Source organism: Salmo trutta, chromosome 22 (assembly GCF_901001165.1).
Source record: "Salmo trutta chromosome 22, fSalTru1.1, whole genome shotgun sequence".
NCBI lineage: Eukaryota > Metazoa > Chordata > Actinopteri > Salmoniformes > Salmonidae > Salmo > Salmo trutta.
Genome location: NC_042978.1, coordinates 49,124,217 through 49,138,442, shown reverse-complemented (window position 1 = coordinate 49,138,442; position 14,226 = coordinate 49,124,217). Strand labels below are relative to the sequence as shown.

Genomic DNA, 14,226 nt, shown 5'->3' with positions numbered 1-14,226 from the left:
AGGGAGCCATGTTAGGGAGCCATGTTAGGGCGCCATGTTAGGGAGCCATGTTAGGGAGCCATGTTAGGGAGCCATGTTAGGGCGCCATGTTAGGGAGCCATGTTAGGGAGCCATGTTAGGGAGCCATGTTAGGGAGCCATGAAGGGAACCATGTTAGGGAGCCATGAAGGGAGCCATGTTAGGGAGCCATGAAGGGAGCCATGAAGGGAGCCATGTTAGGGAGCCATGTTAGGGAACCATGTTAGGGAGCCATGTTAGGGAGCCATGTTAGGGAGACATGAAGGGAGCCATGAAGGGAGCCATGTTAGGGAGCCATGTTAGGGAGCCATGTTAGGGAGCCATGAAGGGAACCATGTTAGGGAGCCATGTTAGGGAGCCATGAAGGGAGCCATGAAGGGAACCATGTTAGGGAGCCATGTTAGGGAGCCATGTTAGGGAGCCATGTTAGGGAACCATGTTACGGAGCCATGTTAGGGAGCCATGTTAGGGAGCCATGAAGGGAGCCATGAAGGGAACCATGTTAGGGAGCCATGTTAGGGAGCCATGAAGGGATCCATGAAGGGAGCCATGTTAGGGAACCATGTTAGGGAGCCATGTTAGGGAGCCATGTTAGGGAGCCATGAAGGGAGCCATGTTAGGGAGCCATGAAGGGAGCCATATTAGGGAGCAATGTTAGGGAGCCATTATTCCTAAACTATTAGCTTTACTGTTCATCTCCTGAGGGTCTTTAACATGACCGGATGTATGTATGTATGTATGTGTGTGTGTGTGTGTGTGTGTGTGTGTGTGTGTGTGTGTGTGTGTGTGTGTGTGTGTGTGTGTGTGGTCTTAAACATGACCGGCTCCACTCCATCACAAACATATTAAACCACTGCCTCTGATGAACTCCCATCTACAGGGACTGACTTACATGGTTAAAGACTGATTATAGACTTTAACATGATTATAGACTTTAACATGGTTATAGACTGATTATAGACTTTAACATGGTTATAGACTGATTATAGACGAACATGGTTATAGACTGATTATAGACTTTAACATGGTTATAGACTGATTATAGACTTTACATGGTTACAGACTGATGTACATGGTTAATGACTGATTTACATGGTCATAGACTGACTTACATGGTTATAGACTGATTATAGACTGATTATAGACTGATTTACATGGTCATAGACTGACTTACATGGTCATAGACGGACGTATATGTTATAGACTGATTATAGACTGATTTACATGGTTATAGACTGATTTACATGGTTATAGACTGACTTACATGGTTATAGACTGAATATAGACTGATTTACATGGTTATAGACTGATTTACATGGTTATAGACTGACTTACATGGTTATAGACTGAATATAGACTGACTTACATGGTTATAGACTGATTTACATGGTTATAGACTGACTTACATGGTTATAGACTGAATATAGACTGACTTACATGGTCATAGACTGACATATGTTATAGACTGATTATAGACTTATTTACATGGTTCTAGACTGATTTACATGTTATATACTGATTATAGACTGATTGACATGGTTCTAGACTGATTTACATGTTATATACTGATTATAGACTGATTTACATGGTTCTAGACTGACTTATATGTTATAGACTGATTGACATGGTTCTAGACTGATTTACATGTTATATACTGATTATAGACTGATTTACATGGTTCTAGACTGATTTACATGTTATAGACTGATTATAAACTGATTTACATGGTTCTAGACTGATTTACATGGTCATAGACTGATTTACATGGTCATAGACTGATTTCCATGGTTCTAAACTGATTTACATGGTCATAGACTGATTTACATGGTCATAGACTGATTTACATGGTTCTAAACTGATTTCCATGGTTCTAGACTGATTTACATGGTTCTAGTGCTGCTGCTTACATAAAGGAACAGTATGGAGGAATATCATGTCTGGCAGTATAACGGTGTGTCCACGGTGTCCTGATTCACATCATCATGACAGCATACAATGTGTGTGTGTGTGTGTGTGTGTGTGTGTGTGTGTGTGTGTGTGTGTGTGTGTGTGTGTGTGTGTGTGTGTGTGTGTGTGTGAGTGTGTGTGTGTGTGTGTGTGATCCCCACTCACTTGTAATATCATAAACCACCACGGCCACAGTAGAGTCTCGTATGTAGGAGGGAATGAGGCTCCTGAAGCGCTCCTGTCCTGCCGTGTCCCACAGCTGCAACCTCACCTGGGGATCAGAGAGACACACCTGGGGATCAGAGAGACACCTGGGGATCAGAGAGACACACCTGGGGATCAGAGAGACACCTGGGGATCAGAGAGACACACCTGGGGATCAGAGAGACACCTGGGGATCAGAGAGACACACCTGGGGATCAGAGAGACACACCTGGGGATCAGAGAGAAACACCTGGGGATCAGAGAGACACACCTGGGGATCAGAGAGACACAACTGGGGATCAGAGAGACACCTGGGGATCAGAGAGACACACCTGGGGATCAGAGAGACACACCTGGGGATCAGAGAGACACACCTGGGGATCAGAGAGACACACCTGGGGATCAGAGAGACACCTGGGGATCAGAGAGACACCTGGGGATCAGAGAGACACACCTGGGGATCAGAGAGACACACCTGGGGATCAGAGAGACACACCTGGGGATCAGAGAGACACACCTGGGGATCAGAGAGAGACACCTGGGGATCAGAGAGACACACCTGGGGATCAGAGAGAGACACCTGGGGATCAGAGAGAGACACCTGGGGATCAGAGAGACACCTGGAGATCAGAGAGACACCTGGGGATCAGAGAGACACACCTGGGGATCAGAGAGACACCTGGGGATCAGAGAGACACACCTGGGGATCAGAGAGACACACCTGGGGATCAGAGAGAGACACCTGGGGATCAGAGAGAGACACCTGGGGATCAGAGAAACACCTGGGGATCAGAGAGAGACACCTGGGGATCAGAGAGACACACCTTGGGATCAGAGAGACACACCTGGGGATCAGAGAGACACACCTGGGGATCAGAGAGACACCTGGGGATCAGAGAGGCACACCTGGGGATCAGAGAGACACACCTGGGGATCAGAGAGACACACCTGGGGATCAGAGAGACAAACCTGGGGATCAGAGAGACACACCTGGGGATCAGAGAGACACCTGGGGATCAGAGAGACACACCTGGGGATCAGAGAGACACACCTGGGGATCAGAGAGACACACCTGGGGATCAGAGAGAGACACCTGGAGATCAGAGAGACACACCTGGGGATCAGAGAGAGACACCTGGGGATCAGAGAGAGACACCTGGGGATCAGAGAGACACACCTGGGGATCAGAGATACACACCTGGGGATCAGAGATACACACCTGGGGATCAGAGATACACCTGGGGATCAGAGACACACCTGGGGATCAGAGACACACCTGGGGATCAGAGAGACACCTGGGGATCAGAGAGACACACCTGGGGATCAGAGAGACACACCTGGGGATCAGAGAGACACCTGGGGATCAGAGAGACACACCTGGGGATCAGAGAGACACCTGGGGATCAGAGAGACACACCTGGGGATCAGAGAGACACACCTGGGGATCAGAGAGACACCTGGGGATCAGAGAGAGACACCTGGGGATCAGAGAGAGACACCTGGGGATCAGAGAGACACCTGGGGATCAGAGAGAGACACCTGGAGATCAGAGAGGCACACCTGGGGATCAGAGAGACACACCTGGGGATCAGAGAGACACACCTGGGGATCAGAGAGACACACCTGGGGATCAGAGAGACACCTGGGGATCAGAGAGACACACCTGGGGATCAGAGAGACACACCTGGGGATCAGAGAGACACCTGGAGATCAGAGAGACACACCTGGGGATCAGAGAGACACACCTGTGGATCAGAGAGACACACCTGGGGATCAGAGAGACACCTGGGGATCAGAGCGACACACCTGGGGATCAGAGCGACACACCTGGGGATCAGAGAGACACACCTGGGGATCAGAGAAACACCTGGGGATCAGAGAGACACACCTGGGGATCAGAGAGACACACCTGGGGATCAGAGAGACACACATGGGGATCAGAGAGACACCTGGGGATCAGAGAGAGACACCTGGGGATCAGAGAGGCACACCTGGGGATCAGAGAGACACACCTGGGGATCAGAGAGAGACACCTGGAGATCAGAGAGACACACCTGGGGATCAGAGAGACACACCTGGGGATCAGAGAGACACACCTGGGGATCAGAGACACACCTGGGGATCAGAGAGACACCTGGGGATCAGAGAGACACCTGGGGATCAGAGAGACACACCTGGGGATCAGAGAGACACCTGGGGATCAGAGAGACACACCTGGGGATCAGAGACACAGCTGAGCACTGTCAGATTACTCACCATGTCCACACTGGCGTATTGTACATCACTGGAATGCATCAAGTGTACACACTCACACACACACAGGCACACACACACACACACACACACACACACACACACACACACACACACACACACACACACACACACACACACACACACACAGTAGTACCAACAAAAAGTATATTAACATAAACTCAAGCCCCTTTATCCCCATTGACACCTTCTCAATGTCAGGGTATGTAAAATACGTGCCAAGATTCAGCACAGACAGACGTACACACGTTACATTGAATAAATTTACATTTCTTATGCCGTGAACATCACGTCAATGTCAGGCCTACTTCAATTGATGTGTGTGTGTGTGTGTGTGAGGACCAATCACTGTATAAATTAAGGGTTTAAGACCCACAAACCGTGGTTCTCCATCACAAATGGCATCTTATTCCCTATGTAGTGCACTACTGAGCCATTTGGGACACCTAAACTCAGCAAAAAAAAAGAAATGTCCCTTTTTTCAGGACCCTGTCTTTCAAAGATAATTGATAAAAATCCAATGAACTTCACAGATCTGCATTGTAAAGGGTTTAAACACTGTTTCCCATGCTTGTTCAATGAACCATAAACAATTCATGAACATGCACCTGTGGAACGGTCGTTAAGACACTAACAGCTTACAGACGGTAGGCAATTAAGGTCACAGTTATGAAAACTTAGGACACTAAAGAGGCCTTTCTACTGACTCTGAAAACACCAAAAGAAAGATGCCCAGGGTCCCTGCTCATCTGCGTGAACGTGCTTTAGGCATGCTGCAAGGAGGCATGAGGACTGCAGATGTGGCCAGGGCAATAAATTGCAATGTCCGTACTGTGAGATGCCTAAGACAGCGCTACAGGGAGACAGGACGGACAGCTGATCGTCCTCGCAGTGGCAGACCACGTGTAACAACACCTGCACAGAATCGGTACATCCGAACATCACACCTGCACACAACAACTGCCCGAGTTAAACCAGGAACGCACAATCCCGCCATCAGTGCTCAGACTGTCCGCAATAGGCTGAGAGAGACTGGACTGAGGGCGTGTAGGCCTGTTGTAAGGCAGGTCCTCCCCAGACATCACTGGCAACAACGTCGCCTATGGGCACAAACCCACCATCGCTGGACCAGACAGGACTGGCAAAAAGTGTTCTTCACTGACGAGTCGTGGTTTTGTCTTACCAGGGGTGATGGTCGGATTCGCGTTTATCGTCGAAGGAATGAGCGTTACACCGAGGCCTGTACTCTGGAGCGGGATCGATTTGGAGGTGGAGGGTCCGTCATGGTCTGGGGCGGTGTGTCACAGCATCATCGGACTGAGCTTGTTGTCATTGCAGGCAATCTCAACGCTGTGCGTTACAGGGAAGACATCCTCCTCCCTCATGTGGTACCCTTCCTGCAGGCTCATCCTGACATGACCCTCCAGCATGACAATGCCACCAGCCATACTGCTCGTTCTGTGCATGATTTCCTGCAAGACAGGAATGTCAGTGTTCTGCCATGGCCAGCGAAGAGCCCGGATCTCAATCCCATTGAGCACGTCTGGGACCTGTTGGATCGGTGGGTGAGGGCTAGGGCCATTCCCCCCAGAAATGTCCAGGAACTTGCAGGTGCCTTGGTGGAAGAGTGAGGTAACATCTCACAGCAAGAACTGGCAAATCTGGTGCAGTCCATGAGGAGGAGATGCACTGCAGTACTTAATGCAGCTGGTGGCCACACCAGATACTGACTGTTACTTTTGATTTTGACCCACCCTTTGTTCAGGAACACATTATTCCATTTCTGTTAGTCACATGTCTGTGGAACTTGTTCAGTTTATGTCTCAGTTGAATCTTGTTATGTTCATACACATGTTAAGTTTGCTGAAAATAAACGCAGTTGACAGTGAGGACGTTTCTTTTTTTGCTGAGTTTACATATCAAACACACATGTATATCTAACACACCTGTGTATCTAACACAGCTGTATATCTAACACACCTGTGTATCTAACACACTTGTATATCTAACACACATGTATATCTAACACACATGTATATCTAACACACCTGTATATCTAAAACACCTGTACATCTAACACTGAGGTGACCTTTGACACACCTGTATATCTAACACACCGGTATATCTAACACTGAGATGACATTTGACACACCTGTATATCTAACACAGCTGTATATCTAACACTGAGATGACATTTGACACACCTGTATATCTAACACACCCGAAGAATCTAACACACCTGTATATCTAACACAGCTGTATATCTAACACTGAGGTGACATTTGTCACACCTGTATATCTAACACACCGGTATATCTAACACTGAGATGACATTTGACACACCTGTATATCTAACACACCTGTATATCTAACACTGAGTTGATGTTTGACACACCTGTATATCTAATACACCTGTATATCTAACACTGAGATGACATTTGACACACCTGTATATCTAACACTGTGGTGACATTTGACACACCTGTATATCTAACACTGAGGTGACATTTGACACACCTGTATATCTAACACTGAGGTGACATTTGACACACCTGTATATCTAACACCGAGGTGACAATTGTCACACATGTGTATCTAACACTGAGGTGACATTTGACACACCTGTATATCTAACACACCTGTATATCTAACACACCTGCATATCTAACACTGAGGTGACATTTGACACACCTGTATATCTAACACACCTGTATATCTAACACACCTGTATATCGAACACAGAGGTGACATTTGACACACCTGTATATCTAACACTGAGGTGACATTTGACACACCTGTATATCTAACACACCTGTATATCTAACACTGAGGTGACATTTGTCACACCTGTATATCTAACACTGAGGTGGCGTTTGACACACCTGTATATCTAACACACCTGTATATCTAACACACCTGCTTATCTAACACTGAGGTGACATTTGACACACCTGTTTATCTAACACACCTATATATCTAACACTGAGGTGACATTTGACACACCTTCATATCTAACACTGAGGTGGCGTTTGACACACCAGTATATCTAACACACCTGTATATCTAACACACCTGCATATCTAACACTGAGGTGACGTTTGACACACCTGTTTATCTAACACACCTGTATATCTAACACTGAGGTGACATTTGACACACCTTCATATCTAACACTGAGGTGGCGTTTGACACACCTGTATATCTAACACACCTGTATATCTAACACACCTGTATATCTAACACACCTGTATATCTAACACTGAGGTGACATTTGACACACCTGTATATCTAACACTGAGGTGACATTTGACACACCTGTATATCTAACACTGAGGTGATGTTTGACACACTTGTATATCTAACACTGAGTTGATGTTTGACACACCTGTATATCTAATACACCTGTATATCTAACACTGAGGTGATGTTTAACATACTTGTATATCTAACACTGAGGTGACGTTTGACACACCTGTATATCTAACACTGAGGTGACGTTTGACACACCTGTATATCTAACACTGAGTTGATGTTTGACACACCTGTATATCTAATACACCTGTATATCTAACACTGAGGTGATGTTTGACACACCTGTATATCTAACACTGAGGTGATGTTTGACACACCTGCATATCTAACACTGAGGTGACGATATTTCACAGGGACAAGGTATGGACCTGGTGTTGACATTGAAATGGCAATAAAGAGCCGTGGATTATGAGCAAATTAACTTTTTTTTTTTGATTGAGCTACTTACCGTTCGGTCTTCCAAGTACATCGTTTTTGAAAGGAAGTCTATTCCGATTGTGGCCTGAAATTAGAAAGAAATTGTGTTAATTGTTTTGAGGACTGTGGAGTGTTAATGGCCTTGAGGACTGTGGAGTGTTAATGGTACCCAGTACAGAATAGTAGATATCTGACAGAGACCAGTATAGTACAGTAGATATCTGACTGAACCCAGTACAGTAGATATCTGACTGAACCCAGTACAGTACATATCTGACAGAGACCAGTACAGTACAGTAGGTATCTGACTGAACACAGTACAGTAGATATCTGACTGAACCCAGTACAGTAGATATCTGACTGAGCCAAGTACAGTAGATATCTGACTGAGCCCAGTACAGTAGATATCTGACTGAACCCAGTACAGTACAGTAGATATCTGACTGAACCCAGTACAGTAGATATCTGACTGAACCCAGTACAGTAGATATCTGACTGAACCCAGTACAGAGATATCTGACTGAACCCAGTACAGTAGATATCTGCCTGAACCCAGTACAGTAGATATCTGACTGAGCCCAGTACAGAACAGTAGATATCTGACTGAACCCAGTACAGTACAGTAGATATCTGACTGAGCCCAGTACAGTAGATATCTGACTGAACCCAGTACAGTAGATATCTGACTGAGCCCAGTACAGTAGATATCTGACTGAGCCCAGTACAGTAGATATCTGACTGAACCCAGTACAGTAGATATGACAGCCCAGTACAGAACAGTAGATATCTGACTGAACCCAGTACAGCAGATATCTGACTGAACACAGTACAGTAGATATCTGACTGAACCCAGTACAGTAGATATCTGACTGAACCCAGTACAGTAGATATCTGACTGTACCCAGTACAGTAGATATGACAGCCCAGTATAGTAGATATGTGATGGGCTCAGCCCTGTGTACAGTCGGAGCGGCCAGGCTATTGTGTCTAATCCTGCCAATAGACCTGATGCTGGACATGTACTAAAGTACTCATACTATCCCATAGCAAGCTACACATGGTTTCAAGAAGCTGCTTCTGTGCATTGCATCTTCTACATTGGTAGCAAGTTACAGCAATTAATATGAATAGCTGAAAATCTAATAATCTTTACACATTATTGTTAGATAATGCCAGCAGAGTGGTAGATTAACGTCTATACAAAACATTAAGAATACCTTCCTAATATTGAGTTGGACTCTACAAGGTGTCGAAAGCGTTCCACAGGGATGCTGGCCCACGTTGATTCCAATGCTTCCTACAGTTGTGTCAAGTTGGCTGGATGTCCTTTGGGTGGTGGACCATTCTTCATACACACAGGAAACTGTTGAGCGTGAAAAACCCAGCAGCGTTGCAGTTCTTGACACCAACCGGTGCGCCTGGCACCTACTGCCATACCTCGTTCAAAGGCACTTAAATATTTTGTCTTGCCCATTCACCCTCTGAATGGTACACATACCCAATCCATGTCTCAATTGTCTCGAGCCTCAAAAATCCTTCTTTAACCTGTCTCCTCACCTTCATCTACACTGATTGAAGTGGATTTAACAAGTGACATCAATAAGGGATCATAGATTTCACCTGGATTCTCCTGGTCAGTCTATGTCATGGAAAGAGCCATAATTCATGTTCATAATGTTTTGTAAACTCAGTGTAAATGGCTCTGTATGCCAGCAAACACTGGAAAACAATGAATAATACACTGGCAGTGTAATGTATTGTACATGGGAATGGGATCATCCAGAATAATAATTAACAGTAATCCACTAGTCTTATATTGTTCCCTAATAACTAAACCTGCAGTGTGGAGCCTCGAAGACAGGGGGGGGGGGGGACTGTACTATTAGAGCCTGCGGTATTAGAGCCTGCAGTATTGGAGCCTGCAGTATTGGAGCCTGCAGTATTGGAGCCTGCAGTATTGGAGCCTGCAGTATAGGAGCCTGCGGGATTGGAGCCTGCAGTATTGGAGCCTGCCATATTAGAGCCTGCCATATTAGAGCCTGCAGTATAGGAGCCTGCAGTATAGGAGCCTGCAGTATAGGAGCCTGCCATATTAGAGCCTGCCATATTAGAGCCTGCAGTATAGGAGCCTGCGTTATTGGTGCCTGCGGTATTAGAGCATGCAGTATTCGAGCCTGCAGTATTAGAGCCTGCAGTATTAGAGCCTGCAGTATTAGAGCCTGCAGTATTAGAGCCTGCAGTATTAGAGCCTGTGGTATTTGAGCTGAGGCTTGGAGCCAGTTGAGTTTGCAGTGTTGGAACCCTGCAGCATTGGGGCCTTGGAGACGGGGGAGCCCTGCAGCATTGGGGCCTTGGAGACGGGGGGAGCCCTGCAGCATTGGGGCCTTGGAGACGGGGGGAGCCCTGCAGCATTGGGGCCTTGGAGACGGGGGGAGCCCTGCAGCATTGGGGCCTTGGAGACGGGGGGAGCCCTGCAGCATTCGGGCCAGTGCTGCTGCCCAGCGGGGTGCCCCCTGCCTGGTCTGCCCACTCTGACAGAACTGGTCACCAGCAGCTTGATCACGATCCCATTACCTTGGCGATGCCAGCCACTGCAGCAGGCAGTAAGACTTACTCAGGCTCCTCTGGCATTAGGAGCAGGACTTAATATATGCTCCTTCTCCTCTATTCTCCCACAGCCAGATCATCTACACTCTCACTGTAACCTAATTGTCTCTAGTTCACGTAGAAAGATAAAGAAATACCTAAAACATAGTCCAGGATGATGGTCATCTATCAAGAAAGCTCTTTAGTCAGATTGGGTTGAAAACCTGGAGGAGATGCATTACGAAGTCTATGAATTAAATAGCGTGATGAATAAAGGATCAAACAGTTGGCATTCCTCAATATTAGATAAAGTCCTGTTGAAAGCAAAGCCACAGAGGTGTTTGTTGTTTTAATTTTGAATGGCAGAGCCAGGCATCGTCTCTGGGTTATATATAGAATACCACACACAGAGAGAAGCACTGCGCTGCGCTGCACAAACAGACCCCCATGCAGACTAAATAATTCAGAACTCTTTCATTATTAACCAATCACACATCATCGTTAAAGAAACCCCAGCTTCCGGATCCTGCATGGCCTCTCAACCAATGACTGTTGGGGGAAGAGGTAATCAACCAATGACTGCCTGGGGAAGAGGTAATCAACCAATGACTTTTGGGGAAGAGGTAATTAACCAATGACTGCCTGGGGAAGAGGCAATTAACCAATGACTGCTGGGGGAAGAAGTAAGCAACCAATGACTGCTGGGGGAAGAGGGATTTAACCAATAACTGGTGGGAGAAGAGGGATCTAACCAATGACTCCTGGGAGAAGAGGGATTTAACCAATGACTGCTGGGAGAAGAGGGATTTAACCAATGACTGCCGGGAGAAGAGGGATTTAACCAATGACTGCTGGGAGAAGAGGTAATCAACCAATGACTGTTGGGGGAAGAGGTAATCAACCAATGACTGCCTGGGGAAGAGGTAATCAACCAATGACTGCTGGGGGAAGAAGTAAGCAACCAATGACTGCTGGGGGAAGAGGGATTTAACCAATAACTGGTGGGAGAAGAGGGATCTAACCAATGACTCCTGGGAGAAGAGGGATTTAACCAATGACTGCTGGGAGAAGAGGGATTTAACCAATGACTGCCGGGAGAAGAGGGATTTAACCAATGACTGCTGGGAGAAGAGGTAATCAACCAATGACTGTTGGGGGAAGAGGTAATCAACCAATGACTGCCTGGGGAAGAGGTAATCAACCAATGACTGCTGGGGGAAGAAGTAAGCAACCAATGACTGCTGGGGGAAGAGGGATTTAACCAATAACTGGTGGGAGAAGAGGGATCTAACCAATGACTCCTGGGAGAAGAGGGATTTAACCAATGACTGCTGGGAGAAGAGGGATTTAACCAATGACTGCCGGGAGAAGAGGGATTTAACCAATGACTGCTGGGAGAAGAGGGATTTAACCAATGACTGCCGGGATAAGAGGGATTTAACCAATGACTGCCGGGAGAAGAGGGATTTAAGCAATGACTGCCGGGAGAAGAGGGATTTAACCAATGACTGCCGGGAGAAGAGGGATTTAAGCAATGACTGCCGGGAGAAGAGGGATTTAACCAATGACTGCCGGGAGAAAAGGGATTTAACCAATGACTGCCGGGAGAAGAGGGATTTAACCAATGACTGCCGGGAGAAGAGGGATTTAACCAATGACTGCCGGGAGAAGAGGGATTTAACCAATGACTGCTGGGAGAAGAGGGATTTAACCAATGACTGCCGGGAGAAGAGGGATTTAACCAATGACTGCTGGGAGAAGAGGGATTTAACCAATGACTGCCGGGAGAAGAGGGATTTAACCAATGACTGCTGGGAGAAAAGGGATTTAACCAATGACTGCCGGGAGAAGAGGGATTTAACCAATGACTGCTGGGAGAAGAGGGATTTAACCAATGACTGCTGGGAGAAGAGGGATTTAACCAATGACTGCTGGGAGAAGAGGGATTTAACCAATGACTGCCGGGAGAAGAGGGATTTAACCAATGACTGCTGGGAGAAGAGGGATTTAACCAATGACTGCCGGGAGAAGAGGGATTTAACCAATGACTGCTGGGAGAAGTGGAATTTAACCAATGACTGCTGGGAGAAGAGGGATTTAACCAATGACTTCTGGGAGAAGAGGGATTTAACCAATGACTGCTGGGAGAAGAGGGATTTAACCAATGACTGCCGGGAGAAGAGGGATTTAACCAATGACTGCCGGGAGAAGAGGGATTTAACCAATGACTGCCTGGAGAAGAGGGATTTAACCAATGACTGCCTGGAGAAGAGGGATTTAACCAATGACTGCTGGGAGAAGAGGGATTTAACCAATGACAGCTGGGAGAAGAGGGGGAACAGAACGGTTCCAATATCAGGAAAGAGATTAGTTCTGAATTAGAATACCAAGCACCTTTAGCCAGAAAAGGAAATGTACGTTTTTTTTCATAAGGGTTGTATGAAATAGAGAGCTGTATTCCAGTCGGCATTTATCATGCAGCGGGCAGTCAGACAGACGACTTTGGGATGGAAATATTTTTGTTTTCCCGCAGGTTAGTTGGAAACGGTCATCTTTCTGCTTTATATGCGTTAGCCTAAGCCTACCTATTATATTAAAATGACATCTCTTTTTCTTCTGCGTTATTCAGACAGAATTCGCTGCGTCATTAGCCTCTCTCCTCTCCTAGTTTGGGGTGGTAGTTCAAGTGTGCCTAGTACGTCTGGCCTCATTGAAATACTGTAAAGTAGGGTGTCTACATGGGGCGGAGAATCACGTGACAGTTCATTTAAATATGAAATTAACTTAAATATGATTAGACTGTAATTTACGACAGTGTCTGTAAATACATTTTTGATACTGGAAAGAAGTGGAAGGCACTCAACCAATAGCAATCAAAAAAATGGTATCATCATTGAGAAGGAAAAGGCGAGTGTTGCGCCTTGGTATTAATTACCCATTTATTTGTCTCCTAAAAGGTATGTATGCTATATCCTATATGCAAAACATAGCAAGTGTCGCTGTCATCATTCTTGCTGCTTCCAGTTCAGTAGCCATACAGTGGCTTGCGAAAGTATTCACCCCCCCTTGGCATTTTTCTTATTTTGTTGCCTTACAACCTGGAATAAAAATGAAAAAAATTGGGGGGGTTTGTATCATTTGATTTACACAACATGCCTACCACTTTGAAAATGCAAAATATTTTTAATTGTGAAAAAAACAAGAAATAACACAAAAAAACAGAAAACTTTAGCGTGCATAACTATTCACCCCCTCCAAAGTTAATACTTGTAGAGACACCTTTTGCAGCAATTACAGCTGCAAGTCTCTTGGGGTATGTCTCTGTAAACTTGGCACATCTAGCCACTGGGATTGTTGCCCATTCTTCAAGGCAAAACTGCTCCAGCTCCTTCAAGTTGGATGGGTTCCGCTGGGGTACAGCAATCTTTAAGTCATACCACAGATTCTCAATTGGATTGAGGTCTGAGC

The 14,226-nt window shown here is 46.0% G+C and overlaps 1 protein-coding gene across 1 annotated transcript in view; it reads right to left on the bottom strand.

The window, feature by feature from the left end:
* LOC115158888 (ras-related protein Rab-6B) overlaps positions 1-8,294 on the bottom strand; it is a 77,954-nt gene extending 69,660 nt beyond the window's left edge. The window contains exons 1-2 of the mRNA XM_029708306.1: positions 8,204-8,294; positions 2,131-2,236 (exon numbers count right to left, since the gene is read on the bottom strand). Coding sequence (XP_029564166.1) covers positions 2,131-2,236; positions 8,204-8,224 — 127 coding nt within the window. The 5' untranslated portion in view covers positions 8,225-8,294. The remainder of the gene's footprint in view (positions 1-2,130; positions 2,237-8,203) is intronic.
* Between the last annotated feature and the right edge of the window lie 5,932 nt (positions 8,295-14,226).